This window comes from Amblyomma maculatum, chromosome 1 (assembly GCF_055883805.1).
Source record: "Amblyomma maculatum isolate TAMU_Amacu chromosome 1, ASM5588380v1, whole genome shotgun sequence".
Lineage (NCBI taxonomy): Eukaryota > Metazoa > Arthropoda > Arachnida > Ixodida > Ixodidae > Amblyomma > Amblyomma maculatum.
In genome coordinates, this window is record NC_139344.1 from 102,230,722 (window position 1) to 102,257,486 (window position 26,765).

The window sequence follows — 26,765 nt, forward strand, 5'->3', positions numbered from 1 at the left end:
TCATGGTGTCATACAAGTAATAAAATCACGATTCCCAGCTGTAGCACTGCGTCCCAACTCTGAATTAGTCGACAGGGATTCGATTTTTTCTGTCGTTTCTGTCAGAATGGCAACGCCACGCAAATGGGCAACGGGGCTTTCTAAGTCCGTCCCTGCAGTAACTGGACTGCGTGTAACACTATGCAGTGCGCTGTCGTTGTTGTATAGCGGTAAATAGATCATAACTACAAGCGCATCAACTTCACTAAACAATTTATGAGCTCAAAATACGGCATACAATTTAGCTTAAACGCTTTACTTCTGAACGTGTGAATATTAAATGGCTGTGGGTATACACACATGATATTGCTTGCGGGTCTTGACCTTCAAAGCACAGTAATAGTCGCACAGATAATTTGCTCTGGATGTCATGCTGACGGGTTGTCGTTCTGCGATGGAGTTTCGCTCCAAAAAATCACTCTGCAAGTCGAAGTTTGGCCGACGACGCGACAGTAGGAATGTTGTATTTTTGGTTAGTTACTATAGGCGAGGTTTCGGACACGCATTTTGATCCTTAAGAAGGCTAGTCATTTTAACTGTCAGGCGGATAGCAGCCAGAAGGAATAAATGTGCAATTATAATTAGTAAATGAGATAAAAACCCAAGATAACAGACGAGAGTTTCAAAATTCCGCGAATTCCTGTGACTATGAAAAGTTGCGGTGGCGCCATCTCATGGCGTCAGTTAGAAAAGGGCTCGCCTGCGCCTTGCCGCTCGCGCCACTAGAGAGTATTCTAGTGCCTTGTCGTTTTCAACGGTCCACTGAGCAAACACGCGGCTTTTAGTGCGCTGCTCTTACGCACATGCAATGTCTGCGAATTCCTGAGGAACGTATGAGTCGACACTGTGCCCGAAAAATCGGGAGCGCTATGGAGAAATGCAAAGCAGTGCGACGCGGACCTGTTCAAGCTACCCTTCTTCAATCAACTATGCGTCTGGATCTGGCCGCCCATCGACATCGCCGACATTCATGATTTCACTTCTGGAGAGTAGTTTGATACTTGCCTAGATTGGCGTCGATCTCGCGTGTGTTGGCCCGTGCGAGCCATTCGCGTCGGCATCGCCAGAGGAATCACTTGGCTTCTCGCCCTCGTGCAGATGTATTTTTTAAATTGTGAAGAACGCGCAGTTAGCCTGTTCGATCGCGCCAGCATCGTCTGCGCGCACTACGCGCCAATGTAGATGAGGCTCTGTGGCAGTGCCGTCGTGCCGTGCTGCGTCGTCTGCTGCCAACGGCATCATTGTGGATTACCCAGCATCCTCCATGCCCAGCAAGCATCGCTTCATGCAAGCTCCGCCGTATGTATCTTTACGAGAATCGAATGGGTACGTCGGACGTATCCTTAGACACTTCGATAAGGGCAACGTTGTATGGACCCGTGACCAGTATAATAAAGCCTATACTGGATAATCACTCACCGTGGAAGTCGGCGTCATCGTAGCCCGACGCACTGCCGCGGCCCATGGAACCGTAGCGGCGCTCGGCCATCGGCGAGCAAACGTTTCTCGGTTTTGGACACCGTAAACCGAAAAGTCATTCAGCTAACCGGTGGTCTTCAGGTGTTATCTGAGAACTTCTCGAGAGTTTGCAGTGTCTCTTCCCGTCGATGCTCACAGCACGGATGTCTGTCTCTCCGCTCAAGCGAGCGGTCACACTCATACTCATAGCCAAGCACACACGCACGCATACACAAACACGCCGCTCCGCTCATACAACGCGCACCGCGCTCGATGGATAGGCCGCCGCTCGAGTCCACTGCTGGCGCGCCTGCTCATATCCACAAGCAACAGACCTCGCACTCACAACGCTGACTGTACCCATGGCCCGCACACCGCAACACTAAGTCGCTCTGTCTCAGTCATCTGTCAGCAGCGAAGGCGGCTGATACAACGCGGGAGCCAAAACCACCAAAACTCTCCATGAATAACGCCAGTGTTGCCTGATTTTTGCTCGACAGCCGCCCTAAATCCCTAGCAATCCCTAGGTCGGAATGTCCCTAGCTGGGGGCACGACGGGCCGGCGGGCCACCGCTCATCGCCCGTCACCCATCCTGCTGTGGCTGTGGTTGTAGCAGAGTCCTTCAATGCTTTTTCAAAAAAGCATCGAAGGACTCTGGTTGTAGTAAACGAGACTGGTGCCTGTTGCATGGACGAGTCCGATCGAACTGACTGGTGTACGCGAACTGACTGGTGTACATCTGCTGCGGCTTCGGTACAGAAAGGTTGGTACCCGGTCTGTGATAAGATTTGGTTAGTTGTAGACAAAGCATGCCAATGAAGGTGCCACCATGTTCAAATTTCAGCTGCGCCTTTTGCCTGCGATGTTCGTGGTTATATGCTGTCGCCTTACCGTTCTTATTTGTCGCATACTGCAGGGATTTGTGCCAAGGTATGCACTTACAACACGCGCCAATTTAGCGCGGTTGAAGGCGAGCACTGCACTGTCTTAATTATGATGCTGCTGACTGGCGCTTGATGCTTTGTCTTTTTTTAAGGAGTGTTCGTTCTATCAACCAGGGCCCGTATTCCGAGTTTGCGACGTTATCGAAAGTATGGTGGCTAGAAAGGTTAGGTGACGCGAGCGGGCCGCGAGCGCCACTCCTACATTTCATGCCTCTCGTAGGTGGCGCTGCTCTCAGCACTTCGATGCGTGCCGGGCCACGGCCGGTCTCGAGGGAGAGCGCGTTTCCCTCTTCTCTTACGGCCTCTCCAATGCACGGCCGGTCTCGAGGGAGAGCGCGTTTCTCTCTTCTCTTACGGCCTCTCCAATGGGGTCTGTTTCCACCGCCCGCCGCGCCTCGGTGGGGTCGCCACCGCCCCACTGCTGCTAAAGCCCCTCAATAAACTAAAAGTAGCGCCAACATGTGAAGTTTGCCGCCCGCCTCCTCTCCTGCGCTCTCCTTCGTCGTTCGACCCTCTCATTGGCCGAGCGCCGTCACGTGCGCGCGCGCGCTTTTTTTTTCGCTGGGCGTGCAGCTTCCTCCTTTCCAGCGGGGCGGGCGGCGCGCGCGCGGCACATATCGCCGTGTGTTTTGCTGCCACGCGGACTGCTACTAAATCGTTCCCGCTGGCTATTTAATTTTTTTTTCAAGCATGTTGAGCTCTTTGGCCGGCGGCTGATAGAAGCACGGTGGTGAAGGCGAGTTCAACCAACGCAGACATCGCGTACAAATGTTGTCACGCACTGACAGTTGAAAACGGAACCGTTTCAGCGCAAAATATAAAAAAAAATACTCCTACCACGCTTCTCAAGTTTCACGGTAGCTTACAATTCAGTCCAACCTGCAAAGAAACCACAGACTGCAGCTTCCGCAGCCTAGTTAATTGTTTTTCAAGCATGTTGCGCACTTTTGTCAACGGCTGATGGACTCAAGGAGGTGAAGGCGAGTTAAATCGACGCCAAAATCGTGTACGTATGGTGACACACCATGGCAGCTGAACACGGCACCGTCTCAACGCCAAATATAAAAAAAAAATAACTGCTACCTCCCTCCCCAAGTTTACCGGTAGCTCACAAGTCAATCAAAGCTGCAAAGACTCCACACAGACTGCAGCTTCCGCCGCCTATAATTAATTTGATCTGCAGCTGAAGTTGAAAATACATGGAAGACAACTGCTGCCACACTTCTCAAGTTTACCGGCAGCTCGCAATCCAGTCAACGCTGCAAAGAAACCATACACAGACTGTTCCAAAATTGTTCCTGTCCGCCGCCTAGTTACAAATTTTATAAAGCATGCCGCTGAGTGGCCAAATGTGACGAACTACGGACACACGGAGATGACGGCGAGTTGAACCAACGCCGAAATCGCGTATATGTGGTGTATGACACTCACAGCTGAAACTATTCTGGCGGGAAATCCCTGTCAACATTCGGTAATTATGTTTCAGCAGTGAGTAATATTTTAACCTGAACACATTGCGACAAAATGCAAGGCTCTGGTGAGACCCGGCGCACGGCCGCCTCGATCGGGGCGCGCGCGGCGCTGATCGAGACGGCTGTGAAGGGCGCCTGCTCCGGAGAGCGCGTGCTAGTCGCGCACCCCGTAGGTGGAGCCACGGTCGAAATGCGAGAGGAGGAGCGGCGCCGCCGGAGGAGGAGAGAGGAGATGGCGCTACTTTTAGTTTATTGAGGGGCTTTAACTGCTGCTCCTCCGCTACAGCCGTTCACGCGCAAGGGAAACGCGCGCTCGCTCTTCGCTCCGCCCGCATCGGTTGCAACCGGCAGGTCCTGATATTTCACCCCTTATAGCTTATCGGAAGAAGCCGCAATCAGCGTCTGATTTATCGTGTATGAGCAATAAAATAGTCAATAATGCGCGTGCGCGCGAGAGCGCGCGCGCCTTCGTCAGTGCTGTCGCGCACGGTCGAATGAAGTTTTCGGGTGCTACATCAACACTTTTTGCCCCTAAATTTTTCACAAAACTATATGTACCATTTTATGCAGTGTGCCTTTGAAAGCTGTAAGCAGGTATAGCGCGACCTGACGCTAGTGCATGGCAAACTGTTTGGTGGATATTCTAAGTATTCTGTCAAACGCTGCCGTTTTCGTTTAGAGCAAAAGAGGCACTAACGAAAATTCATAGCACGTCTCAGATTCAGAGTAAGAAACAAAAATTTACGCATACAGTTAAAATTTCAGTTGTCTAGTGAAGTGGGCTGTTCTAGCTACGTTTAAAACAAATCAGTAGGTTGAAAGACAGCAGATGTATACGTATAGTCTCGCGACTGACGCACACATAGACAGTCGTAGTCAGTTTAATACGGTGATAATAAAAAAAGCATTTAATCAAGGAAATGGGTATAAACAGATATGCATAATTGAAAAGAGCAGCAAGCAATAAAAAAAAAATGTTCTTCAAAGTTAGGATATTGCACTCATTCATCAAAACGGTACATGCGGCTAGAAAGTCTCAAAATCTTTCTGGACGGTTTGTGCACATAAGGAGCTGGCCTTTCGTTCCTGTCTGTCACCTTCTTAGCGTAATTGACAAGAAGGAGTCTGAGAAATTTCTCACATATTAAAGAAGCGGACCTTGGCTATTGTCAATGCCTTCCGGGCAACTCAGCAAAGGTGAGCTCTCAAGTGCTGGCTGGATTAAGATTTGAAGGGCTTCAAGGACATTTGTGTGTGGTAGGTGCACGACAGCTTTTTCAAAAAAAGACACAACCTTGTCCAAGAGAGCTCTGCTTTTTTGATAATGCAGTCCGCTAGAAGCTTGTCCTCGCAGAATAGTGTACATGGGGCTGCTTCTTTCGCTGGTTTCAAGAAGGATACGTCATACGTATCTTATACGATATCTCCTATATATATCTCATACGTCACGGACGCAGGGACCTCATCATCGCTCACTTCTGGACTTCATAAAATCAGCCAACCTTTTTCCATTCATTAAATCATTTATTCATCCTTCATCTCATAACCTACTGATGCCCTGAGGCAATTATTATCGACAAAAAAAAAGGGGGGGGGATAGCACAAGCGTCACACCCGAAGTCACTAATTAACTTCACAATGTATCCAGCGACGTAAGCTAAACCAGAATACGTGACAGTGGGTAATGGGATGACAGGAGATACCATCACTTCTTTCAGTTCCTCGGTTACTGATTGCGGCAGAGCTGAAACGATTTCGTCGGTGTCGACACTAGGTGCCTAGGCGCGCAATACAGTGCGACATACAACTCCTATAGTCACCTCTGAATAAATAGCACAGAGAAAAGCTTTTATATCCATTATTGAGGAGTGTCCCTTGAGTAACAGTGGCGAATGTGTAATGAGCAAAGCATTCTACCAAAATAATGGGGCAGCGATTGCTCTCTAAGGCAGGCATTACTGCACAGATAGTTGGAACTATTAGTTCAAAAACATACTAGAAAAAGAAAAAAAATATGGCTAGGAATTAGTGCTTGAAATAGATTTCCTGTTTTTTTAAGAAATAATCATGACATCATGTAAACATTTCATTAAACCAACGTTTATTTGCAAAATTAAAATAATGTTTATAATACAACATAAAACATTTGCTGGTCTACAAATTATAGCAAAACTGAAAACAAAACTTAAAAGCGTTTACTCTGACGTTATACTACTAATACTTTATGTCATGTAAGCATTGTGCAATTTACATTACATTTTTATAAAATTATTTTCATCTTCGGTGTTACATCGATGGTTTCTCATCTAGCGCTGAAAGACGGTTTTGCCATTGTTGCTGTTATGTTTGCCTTGAAGAAGCTTCGATGTGATCACTGCTCATTCACTTTTTTTTATTCATCTTCTTGTACAGGCTTGGGCAAAAATTCAGATTAAAATGAACAAAAGTAGATACCATGCCGCAATACATGTCATATGCTTGTCGAGCGTTGGCTGTGCGACAAGGTTTTTGAATATAAAGACTCCATTCACGTGTGTAGTACGCTGACAGGATGCCGCTGCAGCGTCTACCTTCTGTAATCTTTCATTTAGGGGCTGCACTCACCACGAATCCCGCGGGCGACAGCGCGAAACCAGGCAAAAGCCACCCGCCGCCACTGAAGCAGATGCGGAGCGAACGGTGAGCAGGTCGCGCCCCTTGCGGCGGCGGAGAGCGTGACTCAAGGAGAAAAGTTCCCATTGTTCACGCGGCGATTGAGAAGGCCGTAAGAAAGAGCGCGCGCTCTCTCCCTCGAGACCGGCCGTGTCCAATGGGGTCTGTTTCCACCGCCCGCCGCGCCTCGGTGGGGTCGCCACCGCCCCACTGCTGCTCCTCCGCTACAGCCGTTCACGCGCAAGGGAAACGCGCGCTCGCTCTTCGCTCCACCCGCATCGGTTGCAACCGACAGGTCCTGATATTTCACCCCTTATGGCTTATAGGAAGAAGCCGTAATCAGTGTCTGATTTATCGTGTATGAGCAATAAAATAGTCAATAATGCGCGTGCGCGCGAGAGCGCGCGCGCCTTCGTCAGTGCTGTCGCGCACGGTCGAATGAAGTTTTCGGGTGCACTTACATCAACACTTTTTGCCCCTAAATTTTTTCACAAAACTATATGTACCATTTTATGCAGTGTGCCTTTGAAAGCTGTAAGCAGGTATAGCACGACCTGACGCTAGTGCATGGCAAACTGTTCAGTGGATATTCTGTCAACCGCTGCCGTTTTCGTTTAGAGCAAAAGAGGCACTGACGAAAATTCATAGCACGTCTGAGATTCAGAGTAAGGAACAAAAATTTACGCATACAGTTAAAATTTCAGTTGTCTAGTGAAGTGGACTGTTCTAGCTTCGTTCAAAACAAATCAGTAGGTTGAGAGACAGCAGATGTATACGTAATCTCGCTACTGACGCACACATAGACAGTCGTCAGATTAATACAGGGATAAAAAAAACATTTAATCAAGGAAATGGACATAAACAAATATGCATAATTGAAAAGAGCAGCAAGCAATAAAAAAAATGTCCTTCAAAGTTAACACATTGCACTCATTCATCAAAACGGTACATGCGGCTAGAAAATTAAAGTCTCAAAATCTTTCTGGATGGTTTGTGCACATAAGGAGCTGGCCTTTCGTTCCTGTCTGTCACCTTCTTAGCATAATTGACAAGAAGGATTCTGAGAAATTTCTCACATATTAAAGAAGCGGACCTTATAGCATGGCTATTGTCAATGCCTTCCAGGCAACTCAACAAAGGTGAGTTCTCAAGTGTTGGCTGGATTAATTAGATTTGAAGGACTTCAAGGACATTTGTGTGTGGTAGGTGCACGACAGCTTTTTAAAAAAAAAGACACAACCTTGTCCAAGAGGGCTACAAACTCTGGTTTTGGATAATGCAGTCCGCTAGAATCTTGTCCTCACAGAATAGTGTACATGAGGCTGCTTCTTTCCCTGGTTTCAAGAAGGATAGCACAAGCGTCACACCCGAAGTCACTGATTAGCTTTACAATTAATGTATCCAGCGACGTAAGCTAAACCAGAATACGTGACAGTGGGTAATGGGATGACAGGAGATACCATCATTTCTTTCAGTTCCTCGGTTACTGATTGCAGCAGAGCTGAAATGATTTCGTCGGTGTCGACACAAGGTGCCTAGGCGCACAATACAGCGCGACATACAACTCCTATAGTCACCTTGATCTGAATAAATAGCACAGAGAAAAGCTTTTATATTCATTATTGAGGAGTGTCCCTTGATTAACAGTGGCGAATGTGTATTAAGCAAAGCATTCTACCAAAATAATGGGGCAGCGATTGCTCTCTAAGGCAGGCATTACTGCACAGATAGTTACAAGAACCTATTAGTTCAAAAACATACTAGAAAAGAAAGAAAATATTGCTAATTAGGGCTTGAAATAGATTTCCTGTTTTTTCATGAAATAATCATGATATCATGTAAACATTTCATTAAACCAACGTTTATTTGCAAAATTAAAATAATGTTTATAATACAACATAAAACGTTTGCTGGTCTATAAATTATAGCAAAAAAGAAAACAAAACTTAAAAGCGTTTACTCTGACGTTATACTAATACTTTATGTCATGTAAGCATTGTGCAACTTACATTACATTTTTATAAAATTATTTTCATCTTCGGTGTTACCTCGATGGTTTCTCATCTAGCGCCGAAAGACGGTTTTGCCATTGTTGCTGTTATGTTTGCCTTCAATTAAGAAGCTTCGATGTGATCACTGCTCATTCACTTTTTTTATTCATCTTCTTGTACAGGCTTGGCAAAAAATTGAGATTAAAATGAACAAAAGTAGATACCATGCCGCAATACATGTCATATGCTTGTCGAGCGTTTGCTGAGCGACAGTGTTTTTTAATATAAAGACTCCATTCACGTGTGTAGCACGCTGGCAGGATGCCGCTGCAGCATCTACCTTCTGTAATCGTTCATTTAGGGGGTGCACTCACCACGAAACCCGCGGGCGACAGCGCGAAACCAGGCAAATTCCACCCGCCACCACTGAAGCAGATGCGGAGCGAACGGTGAGCAGGTCGCGCCCCTTGCGGCGGCGGAGAGCGTGACTCAAGGAGAAAAGTTCCCATTGTTCACGCGGCGATTGAGAAGGCCGTAAGAAAGAGCGCGCGCTCTCTCCCTCGAGACCGGCCGTGGCTCGGCTCGCGCTGGGGCACGGCCGGTCTCGAGGGAGAGCGCACGCTCCCCCTCGAGACGGGCCGTGGCTGGGGTAAACTTTGGTGCGATTGCAGCGCAGTCATACCAACAAAATGTTAAAATTATTGTTACCACTTGAAATATTTTAACCAGGTAAGCAAAATAGGCAAGTCAGGAGTGACGTCGACTGCTAATATGCTCTTTGGCACCGTGAAAGCGGGCGATGCGGCTGTGCCGGTTGTTTTGCTTGTCGCGCTACTAAATGCTGCTTAAATGAAGTTTTGGTCTGAAGATGCATTATATACCATTTCCCGATGGGCACAGTGGTCGAAGTTATAAAGCTAAATATTTTGGTTTAGTGTCGTGAGTTTTAAAAAAGCCAAAGCGACTCGTGCTGAGGGGCGTTGCAGTCGAAGATTACAGAGAATGCAGATGACAAGCGATTATTTAACGTGCGGTTACGTCGCACAGTACGCAGGCATCAGGCTAATTTGTATTCTTTGTTGTCTGCGAATTTCCGGTGCGTCTAAAGTGGGAAAGTGCAATTTTTAGCCAGATGATAGCCAGAACGTGCAACACGCGATGTGAAACGGTATTATAAGTACAGAAGGAACAAATTGCAGTTTTATTCACAAAAACCTCTCATGGATAAGCAAAGTTTTGTTTATTGCACTTAAGGGCAAGAATGCTGGAAAGAAAAGTGAAATATCACAATGTTGAGGTTGCTGTTGATGGCCTCAAATATACATGTAATACAGGTAGAATAAACACAATTTCCAGACACAACTGCTCACAACCAAATAGCAAATTAAACAACCTACCTCAGTTTCAACAGTTTCATTCTCCCTTGCCTTTCTTTTGAAAATGAATTCTGCGTCTTCAGGTGTAGTCTGCTAAGAACATAGAACTTGATCACTTTGTCACAAATTTAATATGTCCGTGACAACCAACCAGCTGCAGTTTGGTCATTTGGAGAATGGATACCAAGTCAATAAGGCTGTCTCTTCGGATTTCACGCGCACTAAAACAGCGAGTAAAGGTGTTTTCATGGGATGTCACAGGGGCGTTTAGATTGGTTGATGGAAACATAAGACCGCCTATGTCAACTGCACTGGTAATTAACTAGAATAGCAGCTTGGGCATATGTTGGTTATGCATCTTGAGGTAACAGCGCGGAACGTGGACGGGAGCACCAGAATAGAAGACGACACAACGAGCGCTGACTTTCAACTGGTAATTAAGACACGCTCAGTTCCGTTCTTGAGACTGAGGAGTTGTCTGCATCAGTCTTCACATTTTGTGCCAGCGATGCATTTCTTCGCCACATATCCAGCGATATAAAATATCAGCCTTGAATAACTGGCCTGAGTGATGACAGATGTGTGTTCGATGCCACAGTCTTTGAGAACTTCATTTGCCTCACTCAGGTCTCCCACATAAGAAGCTGGTCATGGATGATGCTGTCACTAATCTTTTTTTTTAGCAATTGACTGGCCTTTTGCCTGACAACGATGCTCTCATTATTTTTTTTACAATTGACTGGCCTTTTGCCTGACAACAATGCTTTCATTAATTTTTTTTAGCAATTCACTGGCCTTTTGCCTGACAACGATGCTCTCATTAATTTTTTTTAACAATTGACTGGCGTTTTGCCCGACAACAATGTTTTCATTATTTTTTTAGCAATTCACTGGCCTTTTGCCTGACAACGATGCTCTCATTATGTTTTTTAACAATTGACTGGCCTTTTGCCTGACAACATTGCTTTCATTAATTTTTTTAGCAATTGACTGGCCTTTGCCTGACAACGATGCTTTCATTAATTTTTTTTTAGCAATTGACTGGCCGTTTGCCTGACAACAATGCTCTCACTAATTTTTTTTAGCAATTGACTGGCCTTTAGCCTGACAACGATGCTTTCATTAATTTTTTTTAGCAATTGACTGGACTTTTGCCTGACAACGATGCTTTCATTAATTTTTTTGTTTAGCAATTGAAGGTAATTTTGCCTGACAACGATTCTTTCATTTATTTAATTTTTTTAGCGGGGGGTTTCTAAACGCAAGAGAAACAGAAAAGTATGCACATGTACTACATACTCCCACTAGCACCTCGGCAAGAAAAACTACATAGGCACCAAACAAAACAGGATAACCTGAGCTAGGGCAAAGCCGATTGAAAAATAGCACCACAGCTCAAGCAGCATCTACAGGCAAACAAGAACGAACGAACCGGCGTGCGCCGGGGAGAATGCATCGAAGAGCTGACAGCAGCGCCACAGCGGCGACCAGTGGCGGCGGCACGAACCGAAGGCGCGTTTTCTCCAAGCGGCGGAATGCGCGGTCGCGCCACCTCTCCCTTCTAGCCACCATATCGAAAGTGTCGCTATCTCCCCGGCCTCGAGTAATCTGATTGGTGGAAACCCCGGAATATGATGCGGCCACCTCTTCCGGTTCCGTATTGGCAACACCCAGTTCCGGCGTTTCGACCAATCAGATCACTCGAGGTCACGTGACATAGCGACACACCGATAACGACGCAAACTCGGAATACGGGCCTAGATACTCACGGCACTCGGCAGTGATTAGCTGCTTAGGGCGACGAAGCTCTTTTTTTTTTTTCGTTCTTGGCCCCAATTCTCCAGGCGCTGTTCGTTTTGGTCATATCCGGGTGAAGTACTTACCTATGATATCGCTCGAGCATCATGAGCTTAAAACTAGTGATACAGATTGAGCACCAAAAGCTCGAAACTAGCACTGAACCTCTTACAGCCAAAAGCTGCAGCTATATGTATGATAGTCTGCGTACCATTGATGAAATTTTACCTAGTTTGCGTCGGGTACGACAAAAGGATAAGCTCTTTTGAGACAGCAGAAATGATGACGTAAATACCATTTAGATAACTCCATAGTAGCACAGAAACCACGTAGCGGTGCTCCGAAGTAATTAATTCGCTACTGAACTCCCCGTGTGTGTGTGTGTGTGTGTGTGTGTGTGTGTGTGTGTGTGTGTGTGTGTGTGTGTGTGTGTGTGTGTGTGTGTGTGTGTGTGTGTGTGTGTGTGTGTGTGTGTGTGTGTGTGTGTGTGTGTGTGTGTGTGTGTGTGTTTTCTTGCACCTTTAGTTTCTTACACTTCATACTAGAGACCTGCACGAGGCACGAGCCGGATTTTCCAGCCCTTTCCCTGGCCCACGTTTGAAGACCATCCCGGACCCATGGTTCCAAGCCCATTGGCAATGATTACATGACCCGTACCCGGCCTGCGCTTCTACCACGGGGCCCGTGTCAAACCTGCAAAGTAAGTCTGAGCAGACGCCTTAAAAATGTATTGCTTAACTAGCACATAACAATAAATCAAGATGAGAGACAAACCTCGCAAATTATTCTTGGTAGAGAAGGGCACAGTTAAAGCACCGACAATCTAGTCGGTGCTTTAAAGCACAGTTAAAGCAAGCAATCTAGCACAATGTGCATTTAAAAGGTATGGATTACGGGTATTTTAACTATGACTTCTTATAAGCTGTTGGTGCAAGTTCTTTGCTTAATCACCTACAAAAAGACTGCCCCTGGCAACTTTGCCCCAGGAACATGAGTGGACAACAGCAGGAAAAACAAAAATTTACATATTCATTGAAGAAATCACGGCCACATTGCAACATCTCTGTGGAGACGAAAAGCAGTAGTGTCTGTTTATTGTGCATGTATATGTTATTGGATATCCGAAAATTCCTAAAGCAATAAGCTCTTATCCTACGGCATTTTTTGTAGCGTAGAGACATTCTTCAGGGGGGGGGGGCAAGGCAGACAATCAAAATTTTCATGAACAGACAGCTGCCTGCCGAGCAGTCAATTGAAGGTCCTTCTCCAAGGGCTGTTATGAGGCTTCAAATGTTGAGCCGTTAGCGGTAAAACGAAGGTTAGAAGCTACCCTCTTGCTCACTGATTGCTGAGAAATCCTAAGCTGGTGGGTGTTGAGTACTTCAGTACGCACGTGCTCATGCAAATGGGCCATGTCATGCATGACAGCTTACAGCACTTCATAACACCTGCATTGTAGTACAGTTCGCTGTTGGGTTTTGAGCTCTTCCTTTTTAACTTTTTCACTTATGTCATTGAATGCAGCCCGGCATGTTCGTCCTAAATTACTTGGACAAAGCACCGAGTGGCACTGATTAAACTGTTTACAAATGAGCTTTCTCTCATTCGCTGTCAACATGTGTACTAGTAGTGGTTTATTCATAAACCACTGGAATAATTTTGGTGCTGGAATTCCATCATCTCCAAAAGAAGCCATACACAGCTTTACCCAGCCTGGCTTGGTTCCGCCACTGCAAACCTGGGCCTGGCCCAGGCCTGCAACGTCAAGCCCGAGCCAGGCCCAGACCCATAAAAATGGCAATTTTCCAGCCCGGCCCAGGTTTTCGGGCCGCCCAAATTCATGCTCTGCTCTATACACTCTGTTGATATTATTTGCCGAGAATGAGCTCCCAGCAGGCAGTACTTTGGTAATCTTTGTTAGGAAGAAATTACACGCCATATTTCTTTGCCCTGGAAACCTGGGTGATATCTGGCTTACACAACTACCTCAAAAATATCACCCAGACGTGTCCCTTGCCTGCAGTCGCTTGCTGTCCAAACAGCATTGCAATTTATTTGCTGACACTGTGGCACATGTAGTGCGGAACGTAAGGAGGTCATTATTTGCTAAAAGATGATTGCGAAAGTATGAAAAATTTAAGTCACTGCTGTTTTTGTGGGAGAATGTCACATGGCCTATTTGTATAGCCAATTAGGGCCAATTGACGAGAAATTTCTCAAGATTTCAGCCAGTAGAGTAGACACTGCTGTCATTTCTAATAGCTATTTCGTTGTTCATTCATTTGCAATGGCGCCAACATGTTCTGTTGTCTGTGTTTTGTGCACCCATATTCTGTTTGTTGCTTTAAAACATTTCTGGGCAAGTGTGGTTGAGACCGCGAGCATAGTGTTGGGCGAATTCACCAGGCGGCATGACAAAAGGAGGCAGTGTGGCGTAGAGGAATCCACTTGTGCTAAAGACAGAGACTGCAACCATGCCAGACAGGTTGACAAGACATCGAACAAGAAGCCAGACTAGCCTATTGCCGAGAAGCTTACCAAATGCGGAATCGAGCCAAGATTGAAGCGGTAGCTACAAATGCGGCACCGGCCGATGTCTAATGCTCTTGACTTGGTTCAAAGAGAGCTGAACCTCTACAATTTTTGTAATATTTCGTCACAAAGGCTTCAAGGATTTGCCTCAAGTGATTCCAGGTAGCCCTGCATGCACAAACCTTTGTCACAGATACACCTGCAAGAGACAAATAGTGGCGCGTAATTGCTCCAAATGATGTTCTCTTTGTTTTCCTTTTTAACTTGATACTATGAAAAGCGCCCTGTGTGGCAGCACCTGCTGACTTCGGTCATGTCATGTGGCCTTGCGATGTCACACAACCTGATGGACAGTCATTGCAGTGCTGCATCACCTTCCTGCCACTTGTCAGATACATGCCTATAATTTTTCATGGATGCCAGATTTTCTGGAGTATGGGGCTCATCACAATTTTTTTTGTTACCAAAATCCAATAGTGCAGCATTTCGTGACGTTTTTCTCGCTTGTCCGGCAGCAAGATACATTTATTGCCGAGATATTTCAATTTGAAGTTGAAGAGGTCTTTTTTCCTTCCAAGTGATTCAGATTTGGGAAAATGACGCAAACGATGGTGTAAACATAGACTCCGTGATTCATGATGCATAGCGAGCAGTGCAATCTAGCAGTAGCTGAAATTAAAGCTACAGTTCGCCGAAGCCGTCTATTTGTTTGCACCAGGCATAGATCTTGAGCTTGACTGCAAAATTCTCGCAGTGAATCTTAACCTTGGCGTCCACAGAGCATGCGGTGCTTTTTAGAGCTGAGGTGACTTGACTAACAGGACAGAATGTATGAGCGCCAACGTGGCGGCAAAGTCTGTAGCAAGCGAAGCTATGGATGTGGCCACTGACATTGCTGAGCCACCGCCACGAGTGACGAGTAAAGAATGCTACATATGGGCTTTTTTGAATAGCAGCAAGGGGTGAACAATGCATTGTGGCAGAAAGTTAAGAAAAAAGGAGTACACAGGTCCTTTTTTGCTCAATTTATTTTGTTTCCTTCGCTGTTGTATTTCTTAATATGAACCAACTGAGCTCCCTTTTGTTCAATGCTTCCTTGGGTGTCTACACCTTATGTGGTGTACTCTAGCGTCGCTGCCCTGCAGGTGGCAGACTAATGTGCCAGTAAGGTCTGTGCATGCATGCTGGGACAGCAGAAAATATAGAAATTGAAATATTATGAGATACTTTGGCAAACTCCTATGTATATCACAGATGTGAGACATCGGTGACACTATCAACAGTCAGTAAAAGCATTCAGCACACTTGGGACGCAGTTGTTTAGCGGTGAGTGAAAAATATATGTAAAACAGTGCAGTTGCACTACACAAGTAATGTAATGCGAGAGGTCTCTGCTGTTCGTGTGGCGCAATGGCTAAGACATTCAGTTAAAACTCCAAATCACTTGGGATTAAGTCTGTTCGAGGCAGTTCTTTTTTTCTTAAAGGGGCACTGCAGCACTTTTTGCAAAAATTGGGCTTTCAGCAGAAAGCCATAGTTTTTTCATGCTGCAAATGCGAGTATCAGATTAAAATTAGGCAGAAAAAAGCAGAAATAGCCTTTTTTCAGCAGAAATACGCAGGCCGCGCGACGGGGCTCACCGCGGGTCATGCCGCCGCCCGTGATTGGCAAAGACGTCGCATGACGACATTCTGAGGACCAGGGAAGCTGCCGATGCGGCTCCTTCGCTGCGCTGTATTGATCACAGCTCTCTGTGGCATTGTGAATGTCATTATGGCATGCCATTTGCACACGAATTGCCATCGGGATTTTTACCGCATGTATGCGTACCAAATACGCCCACAAACGATGCAGCACTGCCGTTGTGGGGAGCCTAGATTTGGCATGAAACTTGCTTTGGTTACAGGGAGGCATTTTGAAAAGTAGTGTGTGTCATTATTACCAGAAACCACATGGCCCTCAGCGAAACTTCGGCCCGCATATGCCTGGGAGGGAAGGGCAGCGAACAATGCCCTAGCCGACTACCTCCGTCTCAGGCCTCTCGCCCCGCCCGAAAGGTCATTGTTGTGAAAAATGAACCCAAAGCTTGGTGTACCAAATCCTGCTTTGAATGCCAGTTGTAGTACCTTGAGGAATTGAAGAATTTTATAGAAAGGGTGAAGCAGTACACAGCTGCCACCAGAAAAATGAACAATAAGCGAAGCACGGTTGCGGAGCTCTGCAATGCATAGGAGGCATTGACGGGGCCATTGTGCTGGAGACCAAGTCAAATGCGCACAGAATGCTTCTTGAGTCATACGACATTTAGCAGACGTTGAAAGCCTTTCCTTTTTATCGTACTGTCACAATACACGTTTAGTGAATTGACGGCTGACGTATGTTGAAAGCCAAGTTGCAGCTCCTCCGCACCCATACCTTCATGAGAAAACCTTGTTCTGAAATGTGTTTTCTTACAAGAGCTTCGTCATTTTCATTTCCAACTTAATGTGCATCCCCAAACAAGACAGGACTATGTAAAATGACGAGGCAGCAACGGATGCAAAATTGAAAGGCCATGTATGAACAACTTCGATGATTGATTGCTTGGACGCACCGAAGGAAACCTCGCTCTTTACGCTCCTTACCTGAATGCGCCTATGCCCAGCTGAGCGGTACACTCCTTATCTTCTAATAATGCTCCCGTAAGGGTTCTACGAACATATCAGGCGCGTGCCGTGCTGTAAAAGATCTCGCAGTCTTCACAACCTAGCTTTGACACAGCAGTGGACTCTTCTTAATAATCTGCTAGTTCGCAAAAAGCATCAGCGCGTGCTACTGATGAGTTGTCCATGTTTAGCACAGAAGCCGTTGCGCAAAGCATTTGCGAAAAAAAAAAACAAAAAAAAACGAGACACGCGAATACAACCATGCGCCGATGCTGTCCAACCATCCCGTCATGAAACTGCAGTCCTTGAACTGATCGCAGATGACTGTCCTGACTTTTTTGTACAAAAAAACAAGGAACCGCTTCATGGTTCAGTCAAGTTTTTTTGTCAAAGCCCTATAGAAATTGCATTAGGAACAAACTGCATGTAGTCAGAGTTACGAAAATGGAATGTTTCCTTTGGTCGGCTTAAATTTATGTCTCTTTTCAGCAATGCCGCATTGCACCGCGAGCTTTTAGTACATTGGAAGATTACATCGTCACGTCCAAGCTGTTCGTGCATCTGAACACACGCAGAGCTGTGTTATATCAGGTGCACAACACTAAGTTGACGTGTTTTGTAAGTCCGCAACGCATGCAAAACGAAGAACAGCGCACGCCGAAAACCCCCTCCGTTGGCTCTGGATGCCTCCGACTCCTCATGGTGACGTCACGACGGACGGAGAAGCGAGGTTTCTTCCTCCGCTTTCCTCCTCTGTAGCAGTCGCGCGGGGCGCGAGAAATTTGAATTGCCCGCTTTCAGTCGACGATTGCGCAGGTGTTTTATGCATAATCGAAAAAATAACTTCACAGGCATGACCAACAAATAATCTACTTCAAAAGCCTATAATATTGGTACATTTGAAAACCACTGCAGTGCCCCTTAAGCACCCATGTCATTTTAAATCTTACTTTTTCCAGCCTTTTTTTTTCTTTCCCAGCTCCACTCGGGTCTGTGCAGGTTTATTCTGCACAGTAAGTTAAAACTTAATCCTGTGTGCATTTCATACCAGATTTTTCAATAGAGAAGCGCTTACTGAGGCATGAACTTCGTCGGAGGAAAACTCTGCTGCTCCGCACTTGTAGACCAAAGCATGTATATCAAAATGAAACCATGTGGGCATGCCAAATGCATAGCTGTGATTTCAAAGAACCAAAACATATCAAAACGAAACTGACTGCCTGTGGCAGTGCCAAGCGCAAATTTTTTTTTTTGGCTTCCAATATTCAGCCTGTCTTTTTGCCATTTTTGAAACAAAAGTTAACAATTCAGATGTAACCATAATGCATGTTAGGCAGCCTCAGGGTCCCTTGTATGTCATTGTGCATGCATTTGCAGTTTCTGTATTTCTGCGATGCCTGCATTTCTGTTCTCTCTTTTCTGTCTTATAAGAGTTTTGTTTTCAGTGAAAGTGGTTTTTTTGTAATTAGGAGCCAGTATACCATTGCTGCAAGCCTACTTTTTCTTTTAATGTTCTTTAGCACTACTTGCAGGTCTACTGCAGGTCTTTCATATTGCACTCTGAAAAAGTTTTTACCCATGCTTTTCATTAAGATTTTCGAAGCATATGGGTTGTAGCGAATGAATTTGATTGCACCTGAAAACTGCAAACACAACTTGAGAGCCTGTCATTTCTTTTTCAATTCTTTTTTTTTTTTTTGCTCACTGCGCGCTCTTTGCGATTGATGAATTTGACCACTTGCTTCACGAGGGAAGGCTTGAGGACGTTGAAGCTACTTTGAATGCCTGTCGCTAGGCACAAATATAGCAGTCTCGTAGCTTACTGGGTGCATGAGGTATTTGAGGTCACTACTCCTTATCGCCATAGACACCAGCAGGCTCAGCATATCTATCTAGGCATGCAGCTTCTTGTTGGTTGTCCCCTTATCATTTATACTGCGCAGTTTGTTGAAAAATGTAAGCGTACAAGTTGGCGTAGGAAATAAAACGCCATGCAGTCTTCGTCGCACTGGCCGCGTGCCACAGCGACTTGGAAATTGCCAATTTTCTGAATGTAGCGAAGCCTTTCGTTAACGAGGTGCGGACAGAACTGATGTGCTGTGTCGGTGACGTGGCATCTGTGGCGAAAAGGAAAAAGCAGTCAGCGGTCAGACGTCGTCAGAGCACCTAATTTTCTTCAGAGGCTGCTAGTCATTGTGAGTGACAACCCAGGAAAGTCAATGCAGGCCATTGCAAAGGAGCTCGATGTCGCAGAGTCAGCTACCAGGCTTGCTGTGCACGAGGACGTGAGGTACCATTTCCATGTCATGAGGAGGACGCAATTCTTGTACGGTAAAGCTCGGGAGAATCGTCTGCTCTGGTCCAAGCGCTTATTAGGCAAGCTGGAGAGACCTGAGAAGCCTGGAATGTTTTTTTTTTCTTTCAGATGAATTTGAAAATAACTTTGACCAAGACCAAAAAGGTAATTGCCATAATGACATGTGGCTTTATGGAAGCGGTAATGAGGTGCCGACAATGATGCACACAAAATGTCTGTCTGTGATGGTGTCAACAGCCATCAGCAATGAGGGTGATGTCATGCCACCACAATGTTTTGCAGAAGGACTCCGCGTTAATGCTGCCGAGTACGCAGCGGTGCTTGCTACCGTTGTGAAGCCCTGGATTGATACTGCTTTGAAAGGAAGACCTTGTGTCTTTCAGCAAGATTCGGCTCTCGCTCACACTGCCTGTGTCACCCAGGAGTGGCTGGCCAACAACTTCCAATAACCACATCACTCCCAACTTGTGGCCTCCTATACTCTGTTTCATATATCAGGTGCAGCGCAGCGAGTGCTACACAAGTAGTCCACAAGAAAAGAAAAAGAAGAGTATCACTACACACTCGTTTCGTAGCCGAATGGCTTCTGCGGAAACGGGCTCTATTCCGAGCATACACGGATGCCAGGAGCGCAAACAAGGGCTCTAGCTTTGGCAGTGTTGCACTTCATGTATGCAACGGAGTATAGTTCTCCAGATTTGAATCCACTCGACTATTATGTCTGCGGAGTTGTTGAGAGAGAGGCCGACAAAGGGACACATAATACAAAAAACTCTCTGAAGGTCGCCATTGCTAACTCAATGGGCAGTATCTCTAAGGACCACCTGATCCGTGCATGCAGCCATTTCCGAAGCCATATTGAATTGTTTATTGCTGCAAGTGGCGTATTCATTGAGTAATGTGAAAATAAACCGTAAGAGAAGTATTTCCCAAAGTTTGGTGAAAATATATATATTTTTGCTGGAGATATTCTTCTCTGCCTGAAGCCAACATAGCATCCTCAAACACCTCGCACATCCGGTATATTGCAAGATATGTGGCTCTAAAGTTCATGCACAAATCAAAATGCAGTACTTATTCTGCGTATCTAATTTCGTGCAAATCATGCGCGCAAAAAAAAAAAGAAAACAAATTCATCTCAAACTTTGACCACTGAGGTCTTCTTTATACGTCTGCGGAGCTTGCAAAGCTCGTAAACACACTGGAAAAATAGCCCTTTTTTTTTTAATTTCATTTCAGTAATTGAGATTAACACAAGCAGCATTCGTGATTTTGCGATGTTTTTGAAAAGCCCAGAAGTTCCCGAGCCTGGATGACAGAAAAATGACTCTTTGCATAGGAAAGTTCTACATCCAGATGATGTTCTGTGTTTATGTGAAGTCACTAAACTAAGAGCAGAGCTCTAAACCATAGCAGATAACGCACCTGAAGGTGAGGAGGTGGAAAAAATCATGTTCTAGGGCTCTATTTAATGACTCTGCCCACATCTTGTGTGTTTCCAAATTTAGCAGCTTAATTCATTAACGTGCTCGTAGTTCAGTGACATTTTCATATAATTCTGTAGTGTTTTTATTTTGGTAAATTCTCAAATTCTAAAGTTAAAGCTCAGCTACTTTGGTCATCTGATGAGAAGAGAGGAGTCGCTGGAGAAAGACTTGATGTTGGGAAAGGTTGAGGGTCGCCGGAGAAAGGGTAGGCAGCGAATGCGATGGTTAGATGGCATCCTCGAGGCACTGCAGATGAAGTTATGTGATGTTAGGAAGATAGTGAGAGCGTGGCGTGACATGGTCCATAGGGTCACGAAGAGTCGGACACGACTGAACTGAACTGAACCATATGCTTGAGCTATTTATTTATATTCACTTAAAAGGGTGATGACAGCTAAAATTTGAGCGTTAACTGATTATTGCATTTCACTCCGTTCACGTTAATTATAAATCCTCGAAATTTGAGCTTCCAGTGCATTAGATAGTTTACAATGTATTTTTGTTATTAATAGCAAAAGCAGCTTTATGGTTTGGTAACCTTCGTCGCTGATCTCACAATGTCATCCCCATGTTTTCTGCTATTCGCGGTGATGGCGGCATTTTTGCATGCATGCCGTGGATGGTGGTCACTAAGAGCCTTTTTCATTCTTCAGCAAAAATATTTCATTCGCATATTTTTTTTTTCTTTGGTAAGCCTTCACTATAATATGTAACTTTAGTGATCTTTGGACCTGTTTTGGGCTTCGTCTAGAGATTGTCGAGAAGACCAAAATAGATGTGCTGATGCTGTATTATTTAAGCATACAATCGAAAGCACATTATTCTTACATTATGAGAGTTAGCTTGTTTAGCAACAAGTGCTCCCACATATAAAAAGGCACATGCCCAACGCTTCGTTCCTGGTCGCAAATCGGTAGCCAATCGGCAACATAGTTGGCACGAATTGAAGTTCGGTTTACATACGGCTTCTGTGTTGGTGAGCAGTCAAGCTCGACAGAGCAGTCAAGCTCAACAAGCCTTGTTCTGAATGATACCAATTTGGGAAAGCGACCCACGGGTTGCCTTTGCAAGTGTGAACATCGGTCAAGCTGAGCGGCTCCCTGATCGCACATCCTTTGCAATCATCGAGTGTGAATGGGCCTTTAAACTGCACGCTGGTCACATGCTGTTTACAGTCAGTCCGCAGTGAAACATCTTCAGAACACAGCGGGCCTGTTTGTAAGCAGCACCATTTCTGCTGCCAAGAAAGGTAGAAAGGCCTTTACGACTTATTGGAGATTTACATTGCCCACATGCTCTGAAGTTTCTTGAAAAAGCCTATATTTCTGCTATGACATTAACATTTCTGCTTCATAGCTGTTTCAGAACGTCTGTTCTGCTTTCTGCTCCATATAGCTGTTCCAAAAAGCATATTTGCTTGCTCCAAGAGCTGCTTTAAAAACCTATTTTGGCCACCCACACATGGTACTGCTTATCACGGGCCCGTCCAAAAGTGCTAGAAGAAGACAATAGTGATGCTATTTTGGGGCCTACTTCACGCAACTTCAGCACTCAGACTTCGACTGCCTTGAAGGAAAGTCGTCCTTGCCCCTCAGAGTATTCAAACATGGACTAGCCTTTTTTGCACTTTATAATGGCATTCGCACCCAACAGGACCGCCTACTTACTTGTCCCTGTGGGCCTTCTCGATGAAATCCTACAGGCCCCTCATGATGAGCCCACAGCTGGGCACCTAAACTTTATTTTACTTTCGGTCGCATTGAGGTTAAATAATATTGGCCCATATTGGCCTCGTCTATCTGCTAATGTCACGCACTATGTCAGGAGTTGCTGCGACTGCCAACGCCACCGAACACTGGTAACAAGACCTGCAAGACTAATACAACCAAACCAACCACTTACAAAGCCATTCCAACAGATCGGCATGGACTTACTTGGTCATTTCCAGACATCGACATCTAGCAACAAGTGGATAATAGTAGCAACTGACTACCTGACTCACAACGCCGAAGCAAAGGGCCAAAGGCTTCTCCAGACTAATTATCGTTGTAGGAAGTGAGAAGCACATCATAAAATCAGTCATGTAAAAAACTCACTTTTTGTTGGCCGTGGCATTGTCCTCCTTGCATGCATTAGCAGTCAGTCGGCCTGAAAGTTAAGCCGATATAACTAGTTTCTCGCTTTAATTTAATGTCAGCACAGTTGCCTGCTGCGCTGTTGCTGCCGGCTAGGAGCGGAGAAGCAGGTCAACTCCATTCCACCTTGTGCATGGCAGGGAGCCCAAAAATTCCGAGAGCACTGTGGAATCCACACTGCAGAAGTGCGAAAGGAGCTCTTATTATCATTATCAACTAAATGCACCGTTAGCATTGCTAATGCCATCATTGTCATTATCACTAATTGCAGCGTCATTGTCAGCGCTACTATCGTCGCATGTGAGACCACCGCCAAGCTTGCCTTGCAGCGCCGACTGAGCACTGTGCCATAGATAGTCCAGCGAGGTATACAAGTACATCGTGCTCAATTGCTCCAACACAAAATGGATGCTTTGAACGCGAAGGTTGGCAGAGAAGTACGGAATTCCACAAGCCGGCCTGTTGGAGATATTCCAGCTCGCATGGAGAGAGCAGATCCACAGCCAGGTTCAGGAAGCAGAAATGAAGAGATGGCACAGCGAAGCATGGGCGAAGTCATCCCTGGCGGTGTACTCCAGCACAAAACACGCCATCGCTAATGAGAACATCTATGACAGCACACGAGACAGCGGACGGCAGCGGGTTACTCTGCGAGGCACGGAGCGGTTTTCTGCGCAGAAGGACGACCAAGGCCAAGTACATCCAAGGCTTAAGTTCCCCAAGTGCAACGCAGCCGATAAAGCCATACAGCACATTGTGATTGAGTGCCTAAAACTGCGGCCCTCCCCCCCTACAACAGCGACATCAGCACTCATGGAGACTTTCGACACCACTTGGTGTGCGGTTGATGTCACCACCCAAAGAGCACACCGTGACAAAGCACCGCCTTGACTGGTGGCGTAAAAGAGAAGATTGTTGAAGGACTCCCCCTTTCTTTTTCTTCCTCTTTTCTTTTTTCTGGACTTTTGACCAATGCACAGCAGTTGGTATAGTTTTTGTTCTTTTTCTACTCCTTTATCTATTGGCCTGATCCAGAACTCTGTGATCCCTTGCTACTAAGGGGAGTGGCCTTATCAGCATCATGCAGACAAGGAGAATTATGATGTGTGTTTGAACTGTCATCCGCACAAATGACAAGGTCCCGCCGGGGTGGCGCAGTGGTTACGGCGCTCGACTACTGTTCCCAAGAATGCAGGATCAAATCCCGGCCTTAGCGGCCGCTTTTCGGTGGAGGCGGAAGCAAGGCACCTGTGTTCTATGCGATGTCAGTGCATGTCAAAGAACCCCAGGTGGTCAAAATTTCCGGAGTCCTCTACTACTGTGTCTATCATAGCCCGAGTCGCTTTGGGATGTGAAACCCCACGAACCAAATCATTGTACACAAGATTTATGTGCATTTTACGATCCCAGGCATGGCGAAGTTGGTTAAAGCGCTCAGCTGGCGATGTGAGGGATGCAGGTTCGATTCCCGGTGGATGCAGGAGTTTTATCTTTCTGATGACATTAGTTTCGGTTTCAGGTGATGTCATTTGATTGAAAGCTATAGTGTGATCGAACGAACGCCGACAGTATGAGCCATTAAAGGCTTTCGCCTTAATACAGCGCTTGATGTCGTGCTGACGCCACATGTAACGGAAAAGGTCAGCCTCAGTGTCACTGCCTACCTTCAGCGTGCAGAAGCAGCCTGACGACTCGCCCAGCTGCGCATAAAAAGCCAGCAAGCCACCAATGCCTAACATAACCTACGATGACAATGAAAATTACAAGCCAGGAGACCAACTCTAGATTTGGATGCTGAATCACCACCATGGATTTAATGAAAACCGTAATTTTTATGCTACTATTTCCACAAATCAAGCGCACTCATCTAGATGAATGGGCTATGGAATTGTCCCCAGATGTTACTGACAGCATCCCAGGGGTGATACATGTTCAAAAATTGTGTATGTTGTGTGCTTAAAACCCTATTATAACTGATGGACACTGTGTTTATATTTTAGTTGTTTATTTTTGCCTACCTTTCTTTTCAATGTAGAGCATTGGGCCGATGCTTTTTTGAGGGGGAAGTCATACCGCAAAGCTTTTTTTTTTTTCACGCTTTATGCCACCTGGACGCAGCTTTTACTCTTTTTGTTGTACAATGATGCACAGAGATCTACCTCAAGTAATTGCCACAACACAAAACTGCTTCTATATTGTTCCTGATCATTGTACTTGGCAGGTTTACCTTCTATTTCCTTGTTGCCTTTAAACTGAGCAGTGGGCATTCTGTTGTTTGATGACCAGTGCCTTTGTCGTGGTTGGCACCTTGTTGCAACGAAATGAACTCTGAAGGTGAATCCAGTGTGCACATAATGCTGTCAAACAGGGTACTGAGATCTTTTTGGCTGATAGTAAATGATGGAATAAGAACACATAGTTGCAAAGAGCATATGTAGGCTCCTCAAGAAGTTACCTGTGCTCCTTCTGCCATTCGCCTGTTACTAGGAAAAGCTTTAGGCCTTTCCAGTGACGGGCATCGTAAAGAACCGATGAGTGCGGAGGACAAGTCTATTTGCCATGTCTGAACCTAGTCAGAGCCTCTATAAAGGCACACAAAGGACAGCTTGATAAGAAGTTATCTAGCTCATTTGGGTATGTTGACATTCATCCAGCAGTAGTTATGGCTGACTGAATGGCAGTGGAGCCTAGCCTCTGAAATCTGCTTCCAAAAATTGATGTCTACATACGCAATTTACTTTGCAATCCGCTGGTGTTTCCAACACCTGTACTTTTTTTTTTGTATTCAAGACCAGTCTTCAAGAGTTCTGTTTCTTGCTGTCTTTTTTTTTTTTTAGACTCACTTTTGACAACTTGGAAAATCTTTCTTTTTGCAGAGTTCAAAGTCTGGAAAGACAGTATGGAAATCTGTGAGGTGGCTCATTTTGGTAGTGGCGGACCAAAGCATCCAACACCAAGAATGGCCAAGTGTCCTTGCCATTGCATTATAGTGAGAAAGGGGAAGGGGGGATTTTGTCAAATGTAAAATTACAAAGCGGTATAAAGTATGACTGTCACTATTTTTTCTCCAATGGCAGGATATGTGCAGTGTATCAAGGTGAAGACTGCAGTTACTAGAAAGAATAGCATCAGCATTCTCCTCAGTAATTTAGAAAGTTGCATCTGCATACCATGCAGGTTTTTGCAGATGCACATCTGTTTATTAGCAAACTGAAAAATATGAGGGCTAAGGAACCTGCTCCACATCATGTTCAAAATAGGCTGTGCTTATATTTCTAAGCTGCTTCTGACATTGCCATGGTGTTTTTGATTTTGTATACACATGCTATTTGAATAAAAGGTGCCAACATATTTTATATGTTTAATGAACTCAAGCATGTGATGGCTCACATGCATGACATTGTTAATGAGGGTCCCAAAGATACACAGCATTTAATTGATGCTAATTATGTGAGTTAGCTGCACGTTAACCCCGTAACCGCCAAATTAACTCCCGAAAAACATACTAACGTTGCAAGATTTAGTCGTAATGTTTTTCATGCCATTCTAATTCTAAAAAGTTTCCTTCATTAGTAAAGCATGCTGTCACTTCGCCATTGATTTTTTTTTTAAACCAGTGTATGCACATCGCAAACGGGATCAGAGTAACTGTCGGGTACAAATTCTAGATTGTCAGCGAAGCTGCTGTCTGAACTACTTCAAGAAAGCGCTCTTTTTTGTTGAGGCATCACCGCCACCTCCACTTTGTGTGTGGCACTATCATAAAATTACTTTTGTCATGCCAAAAATGTGTGCTAAAGACTGTAATGTGCATTTTTTTTCTCATGGATAACTAAGGCTCTGTAGAGTTGAAAATGCAAACAATGGATTTGCCAAATCTATTACTTGTCTTTGGCAGTGCAAGCAATGTAACAGCAGG

The 26,765-nt window shown here is 45.3% G+C and overlaps 1 protein-coding gene and 1 long non-coding RNA gene across 3 annotated transcripts in view; one reads left to right on the forward strand and one right to left on the reverse strand.

Moving 5' to 3' along the window:
- The window catches only part of LOC146203324 (uncharacterized), a 492,360-nt gene extending 490,423 nt beyond the window's left edge, over window positions 1-1,937 (reverse strand). The window contains exon 1 of the mRNA XM_084588675.1: window positions 1,459-1,937. Coding sequence (XP_084444801.1) covers window positions 1,459-1,476 — 18 coding nt within the window. The 5' untranslated portion in view covers window positions 1,477-1,937. The remainder of the gene's footprint in view (window positions 1-1,458) is intronic.
- A 104-nt stretch (window positions 1,938-2,041) lies between these two features.
- On the forward strand, window positions 2,042-26,190 carry LOC146203331 (uncharacterized). Of its 2 annotated transcripts, none has more exons than XR_014703845.1 (3): window positions 2,042-2,261; window positions 12,276-12,430; window positions 25,723-26,190. It is a non-coding gene; the product is annotated as an uncharacterized LOC146203331 (long non-coding RNA). The 2 variants fall into 2 exon arrangements; XR_014703844.1 differs by having other exon boundaries at window positions 2,049-2,261; window positions 12,309-12,430.
- Window positions 26,191-26,765: the final 575 nt, after the last annotated feature.